The sequence below is a fragment of the Heterodontus francisci genome, chromosome 42, assembly GCF_036365525.1.
Source record: "Heterodontus francisci isolate sHetFra1 chromosome 42, sHetFra1.hap1, whole genome shotgun sequence".
Classification (NCBI taxonomy): domain Eukaryota; kingdom Metazoa; phylum Chordata; class Chondrichthyes; order Heterodontiformes; family Heterodontidae; genus Heterodontus; species Heterodontus francisci.
In genome coordinates, this window is record NC_090412.1 from 19,482,137 (window position 1) to 19,506,336 (window position 24,200).

General features: G+C 43.2%; 1 protein-coding gene across 2 annotated transcripts in view; it reads left to right on the top strand.

The window, feature by feature from the left end:
- Positions 1–9,322, top strand: part of LOC137355342 (growth/differentiation factor 10-like) — a 72,899-nt gene extending 63,577 nt beyond the window's left edge. Inside the window, exons 1-3 of one of the 2 annotated variants that reach the window (XM_068020335.1) lie at positions 1,445–1,721; positions 3,484–4,379; positions 7,996–9,322. In XM_068020335.1, coding sequence (XP_067876436.1) covers positions 1,445–1,721; positions 3,484–4,379; positions 7,996–8,187 — 1,365 coding nt within the window. In that variant the 3' untranslated portion in view covers positions 8,188–9,322. Of the gene's footprint in view, positions 1–1,444; positions 1,722–3,483; positions 4,380–7,995 lie in introns of those variants that run through there. The other variant, XM_068020334.1, reaches the window with a different exon arrangement.
- Positions 9,323–24,200: the final 14,878 nt, after the last annotated feature.

Below are 24,200 nucleotides of genomic sequence, written 5' to 3' on the forward strand. Positions count from 1 at the left end.
ATTATGAGCAGAGAGATGTTAGATAAGCACCAGATGAAGTAGCTGTAGGCTGAGACAGGACTGCAAATCTGACTCGTGAGCTTAGATTCTGAAATGTAAAACTACATGCAGAGATCTTTGGGGCATTGGAGCATTAGTGTAGCTTTGAACAACTCAATATAATTAACATCACAAGGCCAAGAATGGTGATACTGCCCAATATGGAAATAAAAGAATGTTTTTCTTAAAATTATTAAGAAAGTACTAAAACTGAGACAGTTCTGATAGCCAACAGTATCCATGCAGGAATTTATATAGTATCTTTAAGACCTGAGGCTTTAGCTTCATAACCTCATGTTTAAAGAGGGACAGAAACACCATTAGACTAAATGCCACAAATCCCTGGGTGGGATTTTGGGGGGGCGGGGGGCAAACTCCAAACATTGTAACCCAGCGATCAAGACACGAACCTCCCCAAATATTCAGTCGAAAAGAGGAAAGACTAGCGTTGATATAAGTGCTTTATCGCGTCTGAAAAACGACTCTCGAAGGGTTTCAAACACAATGAGTGGCTGCAGTCAGTGGCCGTGATAGTGAAGCAGGGATGTTGTAATCCCCACTGCTGTCATTTGTGGTTTTGACAGGCTGGTTTATAAAAAATACTAATACATTCAGAAACAGAATTTCCATTGCATCCTTAAAAGAAGTGTGGGCATCATGATTAAAATTTGACTATCTTTTTGTAGGGAGAGGGGTATTTGAACACCCCTCGTCCTTTAATATCACAAACATCACCTACATTAAAATTGATGTCATTTTCCTGAGTTTGGGAACAAATGGAGAAGGGAGGCTTGTCCTTTTGATGAGTATATTCAAGGAGGGTTCTTTTTTGGAATAAAGCAATGCAGGGCGTTATAAGGATGGGTTCTGATTCATATTCCTTTGGGTTCTCCAGCCGATATCCCGGTGGGGATTTAAAGGGACCGCTCGCCTGCAAAGGATTCCAAATCTCTGACCGTCCTTGAGAGGGGACATCCTCTCCGGGAGCCCCCCGCACACCTGCCTGCCCATTGGCTGGCTTAAGGAGGGCCTTACCTCCGATTGGCCTGCGGATAAATTTCGTCACCGGTACCTTATCCTAAAAAAGAAAAGTTTTGGGGTTGGCTAAGAAAGTTTCACATCTTGCTTTTCTGCCGGCGACAAGTCCAGAAGCATCAAGGACTGCAAAGAGAGGGTCAGCAGATCCAGTCAGCAAGCGGGGAGGGGGAGAGAAGTTAAAGCCGTGGGGAGGGGTGGGGAGTGTCTGCGAGACCTCACCAACTGGCATTTTGTGGCACTCACAGTTCAGGTTGCAATAAATCGATTGCAGTTTGTGTGGCAGCTCTCGGGAGTGTTTCAGCACCGAACCATTCGCCTACATAAGGAGAACTGCTTACAACATAAGACAACAGCAGTGATCAGCACCATGGCTTGTCTTTGGGCAGAGTACCGGTTTTGGCTCCAGGTGCTCGCCTCTCTCGCTTTTACTGGTGTGCACGCAAGGAGCGAGATTGCAGGAGATGCTCTCGGTGCCTCCAGGCTATACGGGCTGCACTCGGCTCGCCCCAGTCACATCTCAGCGCTGGGACCAGCAGCTCAGGACATGGTGGCTGTGCATATGTTGAAACTGTATGACAAGTACAACCGAGAGGGAAACCGACCGAGGGACGGCAACACGGTCCGCAGCTTCAAAGGGAGAGAGGGTAAGAAGAGGCAGAGGGAGAACTTGTGGAGTTGTACAATGTTTAAACTATTCGCCAAGCATTGCAAGTTGCGCTTGTTATCGAGACTTGGTGCTTCCAAGATTTCTGATCAGGGTGAAAAATGTGCAAAGCCTCGAACGCCGTGTAGTTATGAGGCCGGCTAAGTGAAAGATGTAGGCATAGCTAATGAATCGTGAAAATACTCACAAAGACTTAGAAGATATCGAATGGATTAGCACAGCCAAGACTTTACGTAGCATACGAACTGTTATTCGGAGATATCTGTGCAATGGTCATGCTTATCTGCAAACACTGGAGAGCTTTAATGTAAATACCCCCGCAGGATATGGGGTATAATATACCAGAGAAGGGTCAGACATAGCGCCATCTACACGGCACTGTAGATTTCACCCCTTCCTTCATACCCTCAGCTCCCAACGAAACTCTTTTTTCATTTTGGAAAATATGTCTAAAATTGGGACGTATATTTGTCACCCCATTTCTTATTCCTTTAGCAATTAAAATAGTTATTTGGCTGTGCCCTTTTTTAAGGGGGTCCTAACAAGTGTCAGCAAATGCCCAATACGAGCCACCACTAGGATTTAACTCCGGGCATCTGCCCCACTCTCCCGAAATAAGGACATTTCTCATGATGGGATTTTGTTCTGACATGTACATTGCGAACAAATCATCACAGACCTAATAGATTTGACCCACTCTATTCGCCGCTGTGGGACCCCCCCACCCCAGATGAATCGATCCCCAATTGTTCGCAGTAAATGTTCGGCATTTCAAGTCATGTAGGGATCAAGTTTGCAAACGATGCATCTTTCATTTTATTTACACAGTCTTGCATATTTTACGAGTGAGCAGTATTTTAATAGTTTGCCCATAAGGTATTTTTATCTGAAATGTTTTGTTAAAGGAACGATGTAGCGGAAACAAGCTCAACATGGGTTGCAAAGGAGGTGAGAATACAGAATGTGTTGTGTAAATAAAACGGGAACTGTTATTTATGGAGCAACTTCATCGTGCGGTAAATGCTCGCTTTCAAAAAGATAATGCAAGAGAAGACTAAATCTAAATCACATGCAGTTATAAAGTGGCTTGAAAAGGTCGGAAAAGGTCCCAAAGCGCAAATAAGCGAATCAATGTTTAAATGGGAAATCTTTAAGGGCGGAATCCTGACCGTGAAAAGGTATTTTCGCGTATTCCGTTGAGGAAATTGGTCTGCCCTGCTGTTAATTCTGGAGCCCTGGGAATTACTGTCCTGCAAAAAAGAAACTCAGCGCATTGGAAGCCAAGCGATGTCAAACCAAGGTCATATTTTGAAACTTACCCAGAGAGGATGGCGCTGGGCATCTGGAATATTAAGTCATTGGCAAGTGGTCCAGGTTTGTGCTGATGTACATTTGTAACTGACCAGCACCCCGACTTAAATGTCTGATCGGAGATTGCAAAGGGTTACCTAATTCTGGTGTGACCAGGAGAATTGATGTTCACCTCACTGAAACGATTTTGTTAACGTTAGGTCCCATTTCAGGATGAATCCGCCTCTTGTGCTCCTTAAAAACTGAGAGTGAATGGTCATGTATAGCATGCAACAGAATTCAATTATTAACATTTTAAATGATGAGTTAGGCTTCGGGGGGGGGGATGAACAGAGAAAACACAATTAGGAGTAGGTGTAGAGCTTTGAGTGAGATTAACACTGCCTCGACTACTTTGTATACTGATGCACTGAATGCTTTTCTTCCCCCAGATGTCACTGATCATAACATTCTGTATCATTTCAACTTGACGTCCATGCAAGAGTCGGAACTGATCCTGGCCGCCACTTTCCACTTTTTCACGCAGAAACGCTGGAGAAACAGGCAGGTGTTTTGCAAACGCTCCAAAGATTCCTCGTGTGCCTTTCTTCAGACACACAAGAGCCAGCCGGTCCAGCTGATCTTCAGGAGCGTCTCGGCCACTTCACCTTTCGGGAAATTGCTAGGAAACCTGACAGTTACCCCACAGCGGCGGGGGACCTGGTGCCTAAGTGACATTTCCCACATTATTAAAGAGGCCAGGAGGGGAGAGGATCTAATGGTCACCGTCCAACTGGACTTTGGGGAGAAACTCCACACCCCAACCCAGTCTGGCAATCTGCCCTACATCTTGGTTTATGCCAACGACTTGGCCATTTCCGAGCCCAACAGTGTCGGCGTCACCCTACAGCGCTACGGGCCCTTCCCTTCCAACGAGGAAGAGTCGGCCCCCTCTCCTAACGCCTCCCGGGACTCCCGGGTCAGGAGGGAAACCTACTTCTCCTCCTCCCTCCAGAACAACGAGCTCCCCGAGGTGGAGTACAGCCATTACAACAAGCACCACCTCTGGGGCAATGCCTACCGCTCCCTCAAGCCCAAAGTGCCCCGCAAGGAGAGGCGGCGAAAGGAGCAAGGGCACGGCGAGCAGCTCATCAGGTCGCAGGTCCTGAGCTTTGACGAGAAAACCATGCGCAAGGCCAGGAGGCGGCAGTGGAACCAGCCCAGAACCTGCTCCAGGAGGTACCTAAAGGTAGACTTTGCTGACATTGGTTGGAGCGAGTGGATTATATCTCCCAAGTCTTTCGATGCCTATTACTGCGCAGGGGCTTGTGAATTCCCCATGCCCAAGGTAAGCTAACAGGCTAATGCAGATAGATTTATGTAGACAATGTTCAAGAGGCTAGAACGCAGCTTGGTCCGAATTAATTTCGAACAAAGCACGGTGGGTTCTTTAGTAACCTGGGAAAGGTTACCTGCTCCATTCGTATTGTCCCATCCACACTGTTACTCTTTGAGGGTCACCTAGTGATTATACAGTGCCAAATAACACATGACTTGCTGGATAACATCCGCACGCATATTCCTGGACTTTCAAAGTTATTTTGACATGTATTTAAACTGAAATGTTAAGGAAATTACATACTTCTTTATAAGATCGGGGCATGCCAAGTTGACTTGCGGACTCCTAACACAGTCTAACTAAAACAGTAAGGTCTTTATATTCTATTTCGCGACTCCTGTTATACCTTTGAGTTCCAAATTTAAGAAATATCTGTACTGATTTCCCACCCTAAATTTGCAAAATAAAACCCCACAAAGAACCTAACGGAACGACTCATGATATACATTTTACTCAATTTGACTGTTCAATAATAGGACAGACACCGTTTAAGTGAACTTACTTGTAATAGAAAGCCGTTCACACAGTGTTTGGCTGTTTTTCTGTCCAGTTGTCCAGTGACCAGTAACATTGCACGGAAGTGTTGAACAATGCACCAATCGTTTGCTCAGATCTGAATGGGATTCTGTCAGATTCTCGTTCAGATATGGTCAGTTTGTGTTGCACCAATTTCCTTGCTGCCATTACCAATTAAAAGAGAGATTTTGATGGTTGGTATCAGGGTGTGCATTGATACAAGTAATGAATGAGGTCACACTGCCGAGATCAGAGAACTCTATGGAGAATTCACTGAGTGGAAGACAGCGAGACAGTACTGGCAAGGAGGGGCTCATCTTCAATAAAGCCCATCTTTCGGTTCGCTAAATCGTTAAAGGATTTACAACTACATTTTACAGTACCCAGAAACGGTCTTTGCCCGTTAACCGTGGGTTTTGGGAGTTCTTCTGAGGACAGATTAATATTAGGTAGCACAACAAGGCACCGCTTGTCTTGTATTTACACTTTCTGTTCAAAGTAGAATTCAAGAAAATGCGCAGCGAGAAAGACTATTCGGCCCATCAAGCCTGTTCCAGTGTATGTCCCTCCTTTCCACCCCCCCCCCCCCCCCCACTTTTACTCCTTTCTTATTTGTAGCGTTCGGGACCCTCCTCCATTTGCTTAATAGCCTCCACCATCTGTTTCAGGAAGCTTTCTATGGTTTGCTTTGTCTGGAACACAGTAACCCAAGTTAATGAAGATTTCAATGGTTCACAGATCTTCATAAACAGTTTTTTGGGGTGGGTGACAAAGATTGTTAAGGAATAAGAGCAGCGATTAATTAAGGAAATGCAATTAGGAAATGGTATGCATTATGTGGTTCAGGGTTTCAACCTGTAATTAACAACATTTGTTCCAGAATGAGGGTATTAAAGCTACGATTACAGGATTAATTAAGATTATATAGCAATGTTGCACTGTACACCATTGAACTTCCTTTGAATCGCTGGAGTTAGTTAATTTTGCAAGATTTGCAGCACCCAAATATAAACAACTTTAACCAGCAACGATTCTGTTGCAATAGGCATTTTGCCATTGGTACGAACCCACTTTGCACTAGTCCTGAACTAATTGCATTATCATTTAAACTGATCAATCTGTAAAAGTAAAAGATGGTGGGACAAAAAAAACATTTCTGAATTTATTTTAATAATTGGAAGTTTTCACATGAAGATTTAAGTTGCAGCGCAAAGTTAGCTTTGGCAAAATAAAAACATCTGGCATTGTGAAATTTCATGAGGAGACTTGAGATCTCAATTTGCAGCAATTCCATTCATAGAAAAGCCTCCAGCTTTTGAAGGTGATAAAGCATGTTCTGCATTCAGCTCTCACAGCCCAAGAATACAGGAACTCTCTCTGCCTAGTGATGTGCTTTAGGGAAGGAAACCCTCCATCCTTACCCAGTCTGGGCTATATGTGACTCCAGTCTTATGCCAATATGATTGACTCTTAACTGCCCTCTGAAGTGGCACAGTGAGCCACTCAATGGTATCAAATGCTGCAAAGAAAAAATGAAGAGGTTCAAAAAGGTGCCCCACCACCACCACCTCAGGGGATTTAGGAATGGCCAATAAATGGCAGCCTTACCAGTGGTGCCCACATCCCAAAAACAAATTTAAAGTTTCTTTTTTAAACTAACAGTTTTCTATAAATTGTTAGCAGTACAAAGACATTTACCACGTTACCAGAAGTATGTATATCACAAGCAAAGGTTAGAAGCCTACAAAAATAACGGCACAGAGGAAAAATGATTACTGCTACTGGTATAGTGGAAAATAATAGAGTTAAGGAGTTTCAGCTATGCCCTGATGATAGAGGTAGAAATATGTAGTCCCTCTTTCTGTAGACAAAACCCCTTTATTTTGCAAAGCTGTGAATTAAATATTGAGGCCACCCATTGCTTTGATTGGTCACGGTTGTCTACATTGTTTCGTGGGAGTGAGCACAAATGCATAACAAACACAAAGCACAACAGAAGATTAAGGGTAGTCAATTCTACATATCAATCAATTTATTTCAAATAACCCTCACACAATCATGCAAAAGTATTTTGATAGTCCTTATTATAACTGCAAAGCCTTGTAGTTATGAAGGCATGTTTGTTTTTAAATTGTTATTTAGAAAAGGCAAGCTTTTGTTAGTCATTTTGTGACAAATGGCATTCTCCCCATTTGTATGCAGATGTGTCGGCTATACTTAATTCCCTAGCTCAGCAGATCTACCCGCACCTAAATCTTTTTACCTGCCTTCAAACGCTTTATTTACATAAATAAAATTTGCACCTGGCTTCTTGCTGCATTCATTATATCTTTGTAAAATATGTTTTAAAATATAACATGAATATTCCATCATTTCTGTAAGTGAGGATTCACAAAAGAGTTGATTTGATTTAACTTTCCTGTTTATGCCATTGTTCTTCAGCTTCTAGTATTGCATTATGTTTCCATTTTCCTGTTGCTTTCCTTAGTTTTGGACTAACAGATGCCATTAACACCAATTCTTTAACTCCAATTCCTTTTGTTGTTTTCTTCATGCTACATATAAACAAATGCATAAAGCAAAGATTATGGATTCCCATGAATAAAATTTGCGAATGTGACATGTGCTCAATAGTTTAGCAGTGTTGTTTTAAAATAGTTTCTGAAAACCTTTAAAATTTTTAGGTTTGATATTTGTCCCTTTTTTAATATTGCATTTTGACCGTTACAGTGCTTTAAAAAAAATCTGGTAGCTCCGAGAGGGATATGACTCAGAGGAATTATTGTGACCAACCATGTAAATTATTTATAAATTTAGTTGCCATTTATATCATTGAATTGTTATAATACAATGATAGCCTAATATCAAAATTGTGTCTAACAGTGATCAATTACATATATTCTATGCTATTGAATGTGATATTCCAGCACAAAAGTGGATTATGAATTTGAAATTCACAGACCGAAGACATAAATCATTCTCCTGTCTAGTAGCCATGAACAGAACATTCAAGTAACTAATGAATTTGTTTTGGGTTTTTAAATCACAGGTGGTTCGTCCCTCCAATCATGCAACAATCCAGAGCATTGTCAAGGCTGTTGGGATTATCCCGGGAATTCCAGAGCCGTGCTGCGTACCCGACAAAATGAATGCCTTGAGCGTTCTCTTCTTTGATGAGAACAAAAATGTGGTCTTAAAGGTGTATCCCAACATGTCAGTGGAGACCTGCGCCTGTAGATAGAAGTACCTATCTCAGCCAGGAAACAAAGATATAAAACAGGAACTATTTAATACAGTACGCTGTATTGCTGCATAACAAGTAAAAGCTGCATTGTGTCTTTTCAAATTAAGAACTTGATACCTGTTCTGTCCCCTTCCCTCTGCAAACATCAACGTGCTAATTTAAGACGGTGAGTAGCAAAGTATAGATGGGGTAAATACCAAGCATCAACATGTGGACAACTATTAGCAACACAGAAAACCCCAGTGCTCTGTTTACAGTGCATAAATACACCCGTCATCAGATGAAGCTGTATTTGGTCTTCCACAATAGTCCCTTATTCTAAAGGTAGCAGGACAGTTTGGTACAGATTGTGGTACTTAAGCTTTCTTGTGCTCTTATATGTAAATTAATAATATTACCAGCAATGGCAGTCTATTTAAGTGTAGATTATACTATATTCCTGATCTTGGTGTTTTGTGTGTGTGTTCAAATCTTTATTTGTCATTTCACTTATTTAATACTTATTTGTATTTCTGGTAGCAAAGATGAGTTGTCCTCTTTTTTAAAAAAAAGAACAAAAACAGTTAAATAATTGTGGGGCAGCTGCCAGAAGCACTTGTTGCTTTTAAACCTAAAACCCAATAAACTAAAGCATTGACGTAATTATCTGAGAAGAGAAAGGTTATTGATTTTATGAGAATCAGAGGAAAATTCGGATTAGCTGCCAACTCTTTGTAAATTGTAAAAAGAACGTTAATTTCAAGATAGATTGTTTTAAATTAACATATATCTGATATATAACAGGCAATGTAAAATTTACTAAGCCCTGAGGTATGGTACTAATTTTAATATTCACAAAGTTTAAAATGAATGAAGCTCCTGAAAGAAAATACTGAAGAAATATTTAGACAATCTTCTATGAAGGTGTTAAGATTTATGCATCTTGACTGGATTTGTTAATATTATAATTATGACAGAAACAGCAAAATAAAAAGAACACATAATTTTCTCTGCCCAAATGTGATGTTGAAAGGTAAGTGTCCAAGAATGTGTTTTCAGTAATGCATCTATTCCTAAAAGTATGTTGTAAAATGTGTGCAGTGCCCAGAGGTTGCATTTCATAATCTACAGTGTAACATTGAAAGTACTTCAAAAATTAAAGGTTGAATTGTAATTAAATTGTATGCTCTCAAGATATTATTCAACAAAGTTGCCTAGCACCCTGCAATCATTGCTTTTGGGAAGAACTATATTTATTTCAAGGTATTTATATTTTCTCTTACTAGGCCTCTCTGCAGCACTGTCCTCTGAGGTAATACACAGCTGACCTGTTTTCAGGTCTCTACCAATGTCACTTCCTTTGGTTATGACAAGATGCACAAGCATGGTCTGGGGACAAACTGACCATATTTTTTGTTGCACCTTTCATTCTGTTGTGAGGAGCAACTGATTTGACCTTTGGTACCTCCACTCAAAGCATGCCAACAGTACGAATACCGTGTGGAAAGACCAGAATTGTACAGGTTCCGTAAGCAGGACATATTGGTGCATCACTTACAACTGTTTGTTTTAAGGCCATTTGTCTTTCTCGGTGGAGGTCTAGCCTCTTTCAGTATCAGTAGTTCACTCCCTGACAGTCAAAGATACATTGTCACTTCTGGCCTTGTTCATCTCCATGAGCCTTTTTCGTAATATGGGTATAGCTACAATCTTTTAGAATGCACAGGAATTACAAAGTCAGCAGTTATTTTGCAATGAGATTCTAGTGATATTTACTGTACAATTCATTTTATTTTGGTGCCATTACACTGCGGGAAGTGTAATGAAGTCAGTAAGTTTGAAGCATGTCCCTAAAGGAGCATCACCAATTATTTGTGTTCACTTGGCACACAATTTATTTCATGCATGGCTTCAGAAAACCAAGGAAATTCTGGCATCTTACTAATCCTGCAATAGATTGCTGAGAGTTGTATTTACATAAAGCCCTCTTGTTTTTTAATGTAATAACTTGGAATTCTTTTAATAGAACTTTTTGGAGTCTGCACTCATGTTGATCCCAGAATCAAATAAACACACAGCACAATAACAACAACAACTTCTGTTCATATAGTGCCTTTAAGGTAATAAAACATCCCAAGGCACTTCGCAGGAGCATTATGAAGCAAAATTGGACACCGAGCCTCATAAGGCGATATTAGAACAGATGGCCAAAATCTTGCTCAAAGAGTTAAGTTTTAAGTAGTGTCTTGATAAGGAAATAGTGGCAGAGAGATGGAGATGTTTAGTGTGTTAATGCTGCAATTTCTGCAGTGCTAGATACTGGTTTCAGCTTTGCTTTTCATTGGTTACAGCGTAACCGCAACCCCTTTAAAATTTTTAATGCTAGAAATTTTTCTGGGACTCCCAAGGCATCCTTCAGCCACAGTGTGTTGCAAATGGATCAGTATAACTCAGTGCTGTCTGTTCACATGTCCCACTCAAAGCAGGTCTCAAACAGACACCTGCGCTATACAGGTATCCTATTGCAATACACATGTGATCTTTTCTCTGAGTTGATACCTGTAGTCAGTCTAAGATGCCAATTTTTAAAAACAAAAAAAAATAAGTTCAGCAAACTTATTTATCACCAAGCTTAAATTTTAAAAGTCAGCTGATTCTAGGAGGAAGGCGGGGACTGGGGGAGCTTCACAGTTCAGAGGTCCTGGGAAAGATATGATAATGAGACCGAACCTCACCTTTTGGTCACCTCTTTGGATTCCAAGGCTGCTATTCAGAATCTCCAATGATTTGTCTGACATTAAGTTTTGGACGGCTCCAATTTACTCTATGTAGCAATACGTAGGCCATTCTTTTTGGTTTCCACCAGATCCAATGTACTTCTGTTAGTAACTCCATCAACTATCCTATCCTCAGCTTAACACTGGTGTTATGGATACTAGATTTTGAGTGGAGTTTTTCTTCCCACATTGGTTGCATTACCAAAAACGCTTTCTTCCACCTTTTCAGAATTTTCTGTCTGTTTCTGCGATCCCATCTTCTCCATTCCCTCAGAGATTCAAATCTCATAGAGTCACAGAGTTATACAGCACAGAAACAGGCCCTTCGGCCCATCGTGTCCGTGTCAGCCATCAAGCACCTATCTATTCTAATCCCATATAGAGTCATACAGTTAAACAGCACAGAAATCTGTACCCTTAATAGGTTAGGATTTGGAATGCACTGCCTGATAGGGAGGTGGAAACAGTTTAATTAGTAGTTTTCAAAAGGGAATTGGATAAATACTTGAAGGAGAAAAAAAATTGTAGGGATATTGGGGGGAGAAGAGTTCGGGAGCAGACTGACTGGTTCGCATTTGCAAGAGTTGGTGCAGTCTTGATGGGCTCTATGACCTCCTTCTGTGCTGTATTATTTTTTGATTCTATTACCTTAAGATTTGCTTTCTCCAATGCTCTTTTACTAAGATTCCATCCTTACAACTTATTTCGCTCATATCCTTAACTTCTCAAAGCCCCAATACTTCATTGCCTTGGTGTCACCAGGCTTTTTTTAAATTTATTCATTCATGGGATGTGGGCATCACTGGCCAGGCCAACATTTATTGCCCATCCCTAATTGCCTTTGAGAAGGTGGTGGTGAGCTGCCTTCTTGAACCGCTGCAGTCCATTTGGGGTAGGTACATCCACAGTGCTGTTAGGAAGGGAGTTCCGGGATTTTGATCCAGCGACGGTGAAGGAACAGCGATATAGTTCCAAGTTAGGATGGTGTGTGACTTAGAGGGGAACTTGCAGGTGGTGGTGTTCCCATGTATTTTCTGCCCTTGTCCTTCCAGTTGGTAGAGGTCGTGGGTTTGGAAGGTGCTGTCTAAGGAGCCTTGGTGCATTGCTGCAGTGCATCTTGTAGATGGTACACACTGCTGCCACTGTGCGTCGGTGGTGAAGGGAGTGAATGTTTGTAGATGGGGTGCCAATCAAGCGGGCTGCTTTGTCCTGGATGGTGTCGAGCTTAGTGAGTGTTGTTGGAGCTGCACCCATCCAGACAAGTGGAGAGTATTCCATCACACTCCTGACTTGTGCCTTGTAGATGGTTGACAGGTTTTGGGGAGTCAGGAGGTGAGTTACTCACCTCAGGATTCCTAGCCTCTGATCTGCTCTTGTAGCCATGGTACTTATATGGCTACTCCAGTTCAGTTTCTGGTCGATGGTAGCCCCTAGGATGTTGATAGTGGGGGATTCAGCGATGGTAATGCTGTTGAATGTCAAGGGGAGATGGTTAGATTCTCTCTTGTTGGAGATGGTCATTGCCTGGCACTTGTGTGGCGCAAATGTTACTTGCCACTTATCAGCCCAAGCCTGGATATTGTCCAGGTCTTGCTGCATTTCTACACGGGCTGCTTCAGTATCTGAAGAGTCACGAATGGTGCTGAACATTGTGCAATCATCTGCGAACATCCCCATTTCTGACCTTATGATTGAAGGAAGGTCATTGATGAAGCAGCTGAAGATGGTTGGGCCAATGACACTACCCTGAGGAACTCCTGCAGTAATGTCCTGGAGCTCAGATGATTGACCTCCAACAACCACAACCATCTTCCTTTGTGCTAGGTTTGACTCCAGCCAGCGGAGGGTTTTCCCCCTGATTCCCATTGACCTCAGTTTTGCTAGGGCTCCTTGATGCCATACTCAGTCAAATGCTGCCTTGATGTCAAGGGCAGTCACTCTCACCTCACCTCTTGAGTTCAGCCCTTTTGTCCATGTTTGAACCAAGGTTGTAATGAGGTCAGGAGCTGAGTGGCCCTGGTGGAACCCAAACTGAGCGGCACTGAGCAGGTTATTGCTAAGCAAGTGCCGCTTGATGGCACTGTTGTCAACACCTTCCTTCACTTTACTGATGATAGAGAGTAGGCTGATGGGGAGGTAATTGGCCGGGTTGGATTTGTCCTGCTTTTTGTGTACAGGACATACCTGGGCAATTTTCCACATTGCAGGGTAGATGCCAGTGTTGTTGCTGTACTGGAACAGCTTGGCTAGGGGTGCGGCAAGTTCATCAACTTGGCACATCTGGCTGAAGATTGTTGCAAATGCTTCCGCCTTATCTTTCACACTGATGTGCTGGGCTCCCCCATCATTGAGGATGGGGATATTTGTGGAGCCACCTCCTCCAGTTGGTTGTTTAATTGTTCACCACCATTCACGACTGAATGTAGCAGGACTGCAGAGCTTAGATCTGATCCGTTGGTTATGGGATCGCTTAGCTCTGTCTATCACATGCTGCTTACGCAGTTTGGCACGCAGATAGTCCTGTGTTGTAGCTTCACCATTGACACCTCATTTTGAGGTATGCCTGGTGCTGCTCCTGGCATGCCCTCCTGCACTCTTCATTGAACCAGGGTTGGTCTCCTGGCTTGATGGTAATGATAGAGTGGGGGATATGCCGGGCCATGAGGTTACAGATTGTGGTTGAGTACAATTCTGCTGCTGCTGATGGCCCACAGCGCCTCATGGATGCCCAGTTTTGCATTGCTAGATCTGTTCGAAATCTATCCCATTTAGCACGGTGATAATGCCACACAACACAATTGACAGTATCCTCAATATGAAGGCAGGACTTTGTCTCCACAAGGACTGTGCGGTGGTCACTCCTACCAATACAGTCATGGACAGATGCATCTGCAGCAGGCAGATTGGTGAGGACGAGGTCAAGTATGTTTTTCCCTCGTGTTGGTTCCCCCACCACCTGCCGCAGACCCAGTCTAGCAGCTATGTCCTTTAGGACTCGGCCAGCTCGGTCAGTAGTGGTGCTACCGAACCACTTTTGGTGATGGACATTGCAGTCCCCCACCCAGAGTACATTTTGTGCCCTTGCCACCCTGAGTGCTTCCTCCAAGTGGTGTTCAACATGGTGGAGTACTGTTATCAGCTGAGGGAGTGCGGTAGGTGGTAATCAGTAGGAGGTTACCTTGCCCATGTTTGACCTGATGCCATGAGACTTCATGGGGTCCGGAGTCGATGTTGAGGACTCCCAGGGCAACTCCCTCCCTATTGTATACCTCTGTGCCACCACCTCTGCTGGGTCTGTCCTGCCGGTGGGACAGGACATACCCAGGGATAGCGATTGCAGTGTCTGGGACGTTGTCTGTTAGGTATGATTCCGTGAGTATGACTATGTCAGGCTGTTGCTTGACTAGTTTGTGGGACAGCTCTCCAAACTTTGGCACAAGCCCCCAGATGTTAGTAAGGAGGACTTTGCAGGGTCAACAGGGCTGGGTTTGCCGTTGTCGTTTCCACTGCCTAGGTCGATGCTGGGTTGTCCGTCCAGTTTCATTCCTTTTTATTAACTTCGTAGCGGTTAGGTACAACTGAGTGGCTTGCTAAGCCATTTCAGAGGGCATGTAAGAGTTAACCACATTGCTGTGGGTCTGGAGTCACATGTAGGTCTGACCAGGTAAGGACAGCAGATTTCCTTCCCTAAAGGACATTAGTGAACCAGATGGGTTTTTACAACAATCGACAATGGTTTCATGGCCATCATTAGACTAGCTTTTAATTCCAGATTTATTAATTAAATTCAAATTCCACCTTCTGCTGTGGTGGGATTCGAACCCATGTCCCCAGAGAAATACCCTGGGTCTCTGGGTTACAAGTCCAGTGATAATACCACTACGCCACCGCCTACTGCGCATCTTCTGATCTTCGCCTTTGAATGCCACATAGCTTCATGCCACTCTCTCAGTAACTTCTTTCACTCCTACATGCACTCTTTTCTCCTTTAATCTATTTGTTCCTTGCCATGTTCATTCCAGCAGTAGTGACCACTCTTTCAGCCACCATGCCCAATACTCTCTGAATGATGCTTTCAAAACCTTTCCACTTTACTTCCTGCTCTCTGCTTTCACAAGACTTCTTGAACTGTACATTTGGCCCTCCCTCTTAATTCCATTCCACCTGTATTTCACCAACCTCTTCGTTCTCTAATACGGTTGACCAAAAGCTTAGTCAATGAGATAGGTATTCAGGAGTACCTTAAAAAGAAAGCAGAGCGGTTGAGAGGCAAAATATTGAAGGAGGAAATTCTAGAAATGAGGGCCAAGACAGCTGAAAGCATAGCCTCCAATGCAGGGGTGAAGGAAATCAGGGATGCACAAGAGGCCAGAATTGGAGGAACACAGAGGGTTGTAGGGCTGCAAGAGGTTACAGAGATGAGGCAGGGTAAGGCCATGGAGGGGTTTGTAAAATGAGGATACAAAAGAATACAGGTGACTGAAAAAAGTAGTAATTCCAGACTTTCACTAGATTCCTACAGCATCTCCTATGGCAACAGAAAACAACAATAGGACTTTATGCAAGACTGAACAGCAGGCAAAGTATTCACTTTTTGTTCTTTTTCCATTTTTGAGACAGCTTCTAGTTTGCAAAACCAATCTGCTACAACTTAATTCTCAGTTCGGACAAGACCTGCCTTCTCTCAGACTTTGTTAGACCTGACCAACAGTGAATGGGTGTTTCCCTCTCTCTTGATAGTTTCAATTTCAGGAAACAGAATCTTACCAGATTACAATGGCAACCAACCCTGATCAGCTCAAATGAATCAAGTCATATCAACCAGAATAGTTGCAACGAAACATCCAGAATCACTTTCATTGTTAACTGCTTCATTAATACCTTCTGAATTTTAATCTATACCTCCCAGCCCTGTTATCCTGTGAATTTAACCTCTTGAGAGTGAAGTTTAACTCAATAGTAGCATTTAAAAAAATATTACAGCCAAAATGTGACAGGTTAAATTGCACTTCTTGAATATGGGGACTACAATCGCCCATTTCCAGTCAGAACGTCCCCTTGTCTCCCTTTAAAATTACCAATGCTTCACAAATTTCCTCCCTCGTCTCTAAGTATTTCACCTATCCTAAAGGATTTATTGGTTTCCAACCTCTTAAGAACCATTGGTTCACTAAGATAATTTAAGGTTTAATGGCCACATCAGCAATTCATTAATTAATGTGGTATTTCTCAATCCATGAAATTAATGAGAATTTTTTTCAAATAGTTGAATCTGTTGAAATCTTGAACATATACAGCATGCAGCAATGAAGAATGACTGAACCTCTGCATATTCCACTATGGTGTTCTGTCATGGGAAGTCATATAAAATGTGTTTTGTAACCAGTGACCCTCAATCATACAACATATTAGCAATGGAGCTGAATATCTGTTATGTCTGTCAAATTCACAGTTAGTCAAAAAATTGCACTGTACTGTTCAGTCCAGTACGTTGTTTGTAGCATGAAAGTGCTGCGAAATTTCAACACTTTCCATATTCCAGTTTTTTTTTGCCCCATTCCTCTGTAGTGCCTCTAGCAGCACAAAGGAAAGGTTTAGCCAATGGTTTCTGAGGAGAGACTAATTTGGAAAATGTAGTCAAATCTCCGATTACAAAATAAACTTGTAGTATCTCAAAAGGCTTACCTATCTCCCTTAACTGCCTCCTGGGGACATATTACTTACTGACTAATCACTTACCAAAAGAGTGGCCTGAAATATTTGAGAAGCGGAACTGGCTAACTCAAATGTATTCTACTAATTGAGAAAGACAAAATTGACTTTCAAAGACCATGGAAACTGCCTCGCTCTTTATGCAGCACTGTGAATGCGTAAAGGGGCCTCATCTAAACTATTCACTGGTCATTTGCCCCTCAGGCTAATAATTTCTTCTTCCAATCAACAGACTTTTCAGAAGTTTCCTGTGGTGTAATGGATACAAGTGGAGACAATTTCATTTCCTTCAGGATTCCATTTTTAATTCAGTTTAAGAATCCATCGTTCAGGTACTCACAAATCACAACAGGAGCAGGCCTTTCAGCTCCTCCAGTCTGTCCCCCATTCAATTAGATCATGGTTGATCTGTATCTTAACTCCATCTTTACAGTCATTCTGGCCCCCTAAATAGAATGAACACCACATGGGCAAACTATAGACTGAGGGCTGTCTGTGCCCACGGGACTGCTCAGCAAGCCACAACATCTCACACAATGCAATTAGAAGCTCCAGTCCCAATCAATCAGCCATGTGTTTCCCCAATTTGACAAAATTATTGGGGATTGAATGCAAGTTCCACACTCCTACCAGTTCACCTGCACTGATAAGGAAAAGGAATTGTTATTCCAGCCCAAAACTGACAGGAATTAGATGCTTCCCATGAATATAGAAGGGCCTGTTTCAGTGCTGTATCTCTAAATAATAATAAATAACCAAAAGCAATATGTAACGACCAGGTGAGAAAGGTGTCTAGGGGTCCCTCGCAGCCTTCACCTGGTCTTACCATAACAGGGGTTAATTTTTAAACACACCATGTTTTTAGCTCCCACTTGGTAAATCTTTGTTCACCACTTTCCAATTATAATGCAAAGAAACCAACACAAACAGATTTTCTTAGGTTTAAAGAGGAAAAGTTGAAATTTATTAAACTTGAACTTAGACACTAATTCGGTTAACGCCTATAGATGCACGACACGCCCACGCTAGCATGCATATGCGATACACACATGCAAATAGAGACAGAAAAGAGCAGAAGAAAAATAAAGTGGAAAAGTTTGAGGCAATATCTGAAGAGTCTTTGTTACGGTTCTTCGAGCTCACTGTAGGGTCCTTGATTGAAGGTAGATCTTGCTTTTCGTTGGGGGCCAGGATTCTTCTGAAACCTTGTTTGCATTAGGAGACTTTTCTCTCTTGGGGTTCACGTGTCTTCAGTGGATTCAGTGGCTTGTGAGAAAGAGATGGGAGTAGACAGCAGAGATCTTCTCAGTCCAGGAGCAAACAGTCTTTCTTTTCAAACTCTCTGTGGCTCGTTCAAAAAACCCTGGAAAAGCCAGTTCGTCATGTGACCAGTTGATCTGACCAATCCTGGCCCCTGTAGATTGCATCTCCCCAGCAGACCCTGGAATGCACTTCCCTACCCCCTCACTGTCCAGTGATCTACACCCATTGTGGGTTGAATTGGATAAGGAAAGTAACCTCTCTTGTCCCTATTGTTATGCAAACGTCCTCCATCCAAGACTGGCAGCCCTTGTGACAGGCCTTCTCTTTTTCTCAGTGACAATTTGAAATTTAATGTCCATATGGCGAAATTAATATGCCTCAGTCTTGGCAGGTGGGGGCCCAGCATGACACCTCCACACCCAGCAGAATGAAATGCAATTTGAGAAAAGTTGCACTTCATTAAAAGGGTCGAGAGAACATGTAAGGTGCAGAAAAAACATGTATTTCTCTCATTTATTCCCATTCATTCATAAATCCTAAAACTTACTACAGCCTGTTTTTTCTTGATGCTTTAATTGCCCCTTTTCTGGCATCTCAGTAAACATGTGGTTCTTTGGGGAAGTTTTTCTTCAGTTTGCCCATTTCCATGGCTGCGTAGGGTCTATGGGATGGTTGGGTTTAATCAGCCCTGAGTTAGAATTTTTTTTCAGGAGAGTCAGTAGTGGGTAGGTCTATCCTGAACTCTCTTTCAGTACGTTCTGGAGTCATGCAAAGGCTTTTGACTTCAGGGGATGGATGGTTCACTTTTTTTCTGACTATGGGGAAGGATTCTTTGCTAATCTCCCCTTTGTCCTCTGGGGCACTATGCCTGCAGGTATTTGTGCAGACTCTACTTCACTCCCCTGTGGCACTTTGACTAGGTGAGGCATCACCCTCACAGTTTCCCTGACCCCTAGAGGTCTTTGTCTCTGCAGGTTCCTGTACATCCTGTTAGCAACTCTAGTGGGGTGCTACTAGTGTCTGCATTTACATAGGAGGATGTGGCGTCTAACTTTTCACATTTTCTGGGGTTGGCTGACTGGACAGTAAGGGTTTTCATTTGGGATTCCTCACGGATTTCCTTTAACCTGCCCTCTTGGTCACTTTTTCCCTTTCCCTTTCTAAACTTTTGCCAGCCTTGTGCCTGCCAGTCCCCTTTTGTTCTCGGTGGGGGTCCCTTACTGTTCACTGGCCCTCCGCTGGAGGGTCCTCCTAGCACAGGACTTAGGGGTGCAGATTTCACTTTAAGTTGGGGTTTCCCCTCAACCTGGCACATGTGGCAACTCCTGCAGTACTCCACCACATCTTTGTGGCGTTTTGGCCAGTCAAACTGCTGTCTTATGCAGGCTTTGGTCTTTCGTATACCGACATGTGCAGCACTGTAGCCTCATGGGCCCTTCTTAATATTTCTCTCCAGTACCTCTGCGGTACCACTAACTGGTGAACTACTGTTCGCTCCTTGCTCTCAGGTCTATGCGGAGAACTCCATTTCCTCATCAGTACCTCATTCTTTAAATAGTAGCAATTAGGGACTCCCTCTGCTTCACCTTCAGACTGGGCAGCCTGTGCTAACTCTCGCAATACTGGCTCGCTGAGCCTCAGCTACGGAAAATCCATTTATTTCATTCCCTGGGTCACCTAACTTTCCAAAGAAAGTCTCAGACAGACAGACCTGGTCATCTGCCTGCAGTGCCAATGCAGTGTCGTCTGGGGGAGCTGGTTTGATCATGGCCTGATCCACTACACATTCTGGGAAATGCAGGGGTCCGTCTCCTGCCACGACCCTGTCTCTCTGACCTTTTTTAGTTTAGAGATACAGCACTGAAACAGGCCCTTTAGCCCACTGAGTCTGTGCCGACCATCAACCACCCATATTATACTAATCCTACACTAATTCCATATTCCTACCACATCCTCACCTGTCCCTATATTTCCCTACCACCTACCTATACGAGGGGCAATTTATAATGGCCAATTAACCTATCAACCAGCAAGTCTTTGGCACATGGGAGGAAACCGGAGCACCCGGAGGAAACCCACGCAGACACAGGGAGAACTTGCAAACTCCACACAGGCAGTACCCAGAATTGAACCCGGGTCGCTGGAGCTATGAGGCTGCGGTGCTAACCACTGCGCCACTGTGCCGCCCCAAATAAAGAGAAATCTTTCTGCGGTCTTTCTTTCACTACTGGGGGTGGGGGGCTACCACCTTCACCCCCACCAGATCATTACCTAGGAGCAGGTCAACCCCGTCCACAGGCAAACTAGGGACAATCCCTACGGTCACCAGTCCCAAAATTCTAGGTGCACCTGGTGTACAGGTACAGGCATACACTGCTCTCCAATGCCATTTACCACTATTCTGGTGTTCACTGCACTCTCTGGGGGAAAGGTCAGGCCTTTTCCCAGTAAAAGGGATCTAGTGGCCCCTTTGTCCCTGACAATTACTATGGGCTTGCTTGCCCCATTCAAGGGGTAGGGGGTTATTTTCCCTTCAGGCACAAAACCCCGATAACCTTCAGGAATCCTATTAAATTTTCCTGCACTTGCAGCCGTAACCTTCCTGGGTCTCACTCTTACTGCAGTTAAAGCCACAGCTTGTTCTGCTGTGCTTTCCATCAGGTTCTCTTCTTCACTGAGTGGGTGTGCCCTGATTAACCCTACAGGTTTTCCCTTTAGTTTCCAACTGTCAGCTATTAAATGCCCTGCTTTATTACAACGGAAGCACACAGGTCTCCGGGTCTCACTTTTGCTCACAGCACCTTCCTTTCTGGCTAGAGGAGGGCCACCTGTGTCTCCTGCTTTCCTTTCTCTCCCAGGACTGCTTGGGCTCCTATCACCTTCCCACCCTTTGTCCCTTTCGGATTTGTGGGGGTGACTAGGAAAGGTTCTCCCCTGGGAAACCAACTTATAAATTAAAGCAAACTCATCAGCTGGAACGGCCGCTTGTCGGGCTCTCTGGACCCACTGCTCCTCTACATGGGTCTTTATGAAGAGTGGGAGAGAGTGTTTAAATTCCTCTAACAGAATTACATCTCTGAGATTATCATAGCTGAGCTGTACTTTAAGAACCTTCAGAAACTGATCAAAAGCCAGCTGCTTACTTCTTTCAAACTCCAGGTAAGTTTGATCAGCTTGCTTCTTGAAGTTTATAAACTTTTGGCGATAGGCTTCAGGTACTAATTCATATGCCCCGAGGATAGCATTTTTGGTCAGTTCATAATTTGATGAACTCTCCTCTGGCAACAGGGAATAAACCTCATGGGCTTTTCCGGTTAGGTTGCTTTGTAATAAAAGAGGCCATGTCTCAGTTGGCCATTTTAGCTGCCTTGCCAGTTTCTCAATGGACACAAAAAATGCTTCTGCATCTCCCTCATTGAATTTTGGCATTAGTTGAGCTAGTTTTAACAATTCTATACCCAGCCCTGAATTATGCTCCTCCATATTGGCCATGCTTTCACTGGGGTTACTCTGTCACCCCCTAGTTAACTCAAGCCCCTTCAGCTCTCTTTCTTCGCATTCCTTCCAGAATATTCTTTCTCTCTCCTCTCTCTCTCTTGTTCCTTCTTCTGTCTTTGTCTCTCTCTCTCCTCTCTTTCTTTCTCTTCATATTCCTTCTGGAAGGCTCTCTCTTTCTCCCACTCCTCTCATTCAAGTTTCCTCTGTTTCCAATTGTAGTTTTTTAGCAATACCCTCTCTGGGTCTACTTCTAACCCTGTTTCTGCTTCTTCAGGTTCAAGGGAAAAATAGTTGGCCACTAGCCTTAGGAGTTCAGACTTCCTAGCCTTGCCAAGTACAGTGATCCCACACTGCTCAGCCATTTTCCTAAACTCCTCCATAGACAGTGCTTTTAACTTATCCCAAGTTACTTCACCCTGGCTTGGGGAGCTACTGGCTTCAGTTGCAGACATGTTAGTATTCAAGCACACACAACCACCAGAAAACTTATATTGAAAACTTGCTCTTTTTTGACTGGGAACAATTGGCTTCCCACTTCCAATTTCTCTCGTTTGTCTGTAGGTGAAATCTTGGATGGTAGCCCCCAGTTTTCCGTTACGACCAAATGAGAAAGATGTTTAGGGGTCCCTCGCAGCCTTTGCATGGTCTTACCGTAATAGGGTTTAATTTTAAACACACCCCATGTTTTTAGCTCCCCCTTGGTGAATCCTTGTTCACTGCTTTCCAATTATAAGGCAAAGAAACCAGCACAAACAGGTTTTCTTAAGTTTAAAGAAGTTGAAATTTATTAAATTTGAACTTAAACTCTAATTCGGTTAACGCCTACAGATGCACGACACGCCCACGCTAGCATGCATATGCGATACACACATGCAAATCGAAACAGAAAAGAGCAGAAGAAAAAAATAAAGTGGAAATGTTTGAGGCAATATCTGAAGAGTCTTTGTTATGGTTCTTCGAGCTCACTGTAGGGTCCTTGATTGAAGGTAGATCTTGCTTTTTGTTGGGGGCCAGGATTCTTCTTAAACCTTGTTTGCTGTAGGAGACTTTTCTCTCTTGGGGTTCATGTGTCTTCAGTGGATTCAGTGGCTTGTGAGAAAGAAATGGGAGCAGACAGGAGAGAATTTCTCAGTCCAGGAGCAAACAGTCTTTCTTTTCAAACTCTCCGTGGCTCGTTCAAAAAACCCTGGAACAGCCAGTTAGTCATGTGCCCAGCTGGTCCAACCAGTCCTGGCCCCTGTAGATTGCATCTCCCCAGCAGACCCTGGAATGCACTTCCCCACCCCCTAACTGTCCGGTGATCAACACCCATTGTGGGTTGAATTGGATAAGGGAAGTAACCTCTCTTGTCCTTATTGGTATGCAAATGTCCTCCATCCAAGTCTGGTAGCCCTTGTAACAGACCTTTTCTTCTTCCAAGCAACAATCTGAAATTTAATGTCCATATGGAAAAACTAATATGCCTCATTCTTTGCAGGTGGGGGCCCAGCATGACAAGTAATAAACCAATAATTCCTATCCCCCACCCACCAACTATAAAATCAGTCACTGTCAAAATATATTTCATCTTATAAATGACTAAAAATGTGGTGCAATGAAAAGGCACAACAAACACATAACAAGACAATCTACTGTAGAGTGGCACAAGTTCAATACAATAGTTTCCCCACATAGCATCCTCCTTATACTGAGTTCACCTTCTCACCTGTGTGGCTATTGGGAGGTGTCCGGTGCAGATTAGGTGGCTCATTTCAGACCAGGGAGGCCATTCAAGGCCATTTCAACACATCTCTTTGCAGTTCTTGCCAGGATATCTTGGGATAGATTGCCCATTGCTGATACAAAACGGGTGGGGATGGGGGTGGGTGAGGAAGGGGTCAAGTCTGACGAAAGAACAAGGAACTTTCAAAATATCAGAATAGATCTTGCAAGTTTTTCAAACTTTGGCACATGAAATTCAATAAAGATAAGTGCAAAACATTGCACATTGGAAGCGAAATGGGAAAGATACTTAACGATGTTTAATAGCTGAGGTTAGCTGAAATCAGCTGAAAGAGATTGAAGAGTGATGACAAATTCATACACAACATGTTCAGCCATTGCAGAGCAACAGTCAACAAAAGCAAAGAGAAAGCCAATTTAAATTGCTGAATCAATAAAGTATGGGGAAATTTTCATCTCTTATACTCTCAAGACAGAGTTTTTCACAGCACGAGCACATTCAAGAATTTGTGCAATCCCCTGATTTCCTGATATGTGCTCCCCTAGAACAGGAAATTTAACTCATAAATATGAGGCTATCATGCTGAAGCTGTAAAGTACTCTGGTCATGCAGTCCCCTCAGGATAGAATTCAATTCCAGTTTGTGAAACACAAGGAGATTTGGAAGCAATGCCAGATGAGTGTTGAGCTTTTCAGGGAAGGGTAAAATTCTTGAAAGCAGACAAACAAGAGGGATCCTGATGGAGGTATAGACGATGCCAAGAGGAATAGAAAATAACTTAATCCTGAACACAATATCAAGTGAAGTCATGACTATGGACAAGGAGTCATAGATATAAAGTGGTAGGAAACAAGTTGCAGACACAGGAAGCACTTCACCAAAGAGTGACTAATATCTAGAATGATCTTTCTGGTAGGGTAGTGGAGACCAATGGAGTCATCAGGAAGCAGTTAGATGCTGTGATGAAAGGATTACAGGTTACTGCAGTAGGATGAGCTAGATGGGCTGAATGGCTTCTGTGTTCATTGTGATCTTGGTCTCAATGCTGTTTGTTCACT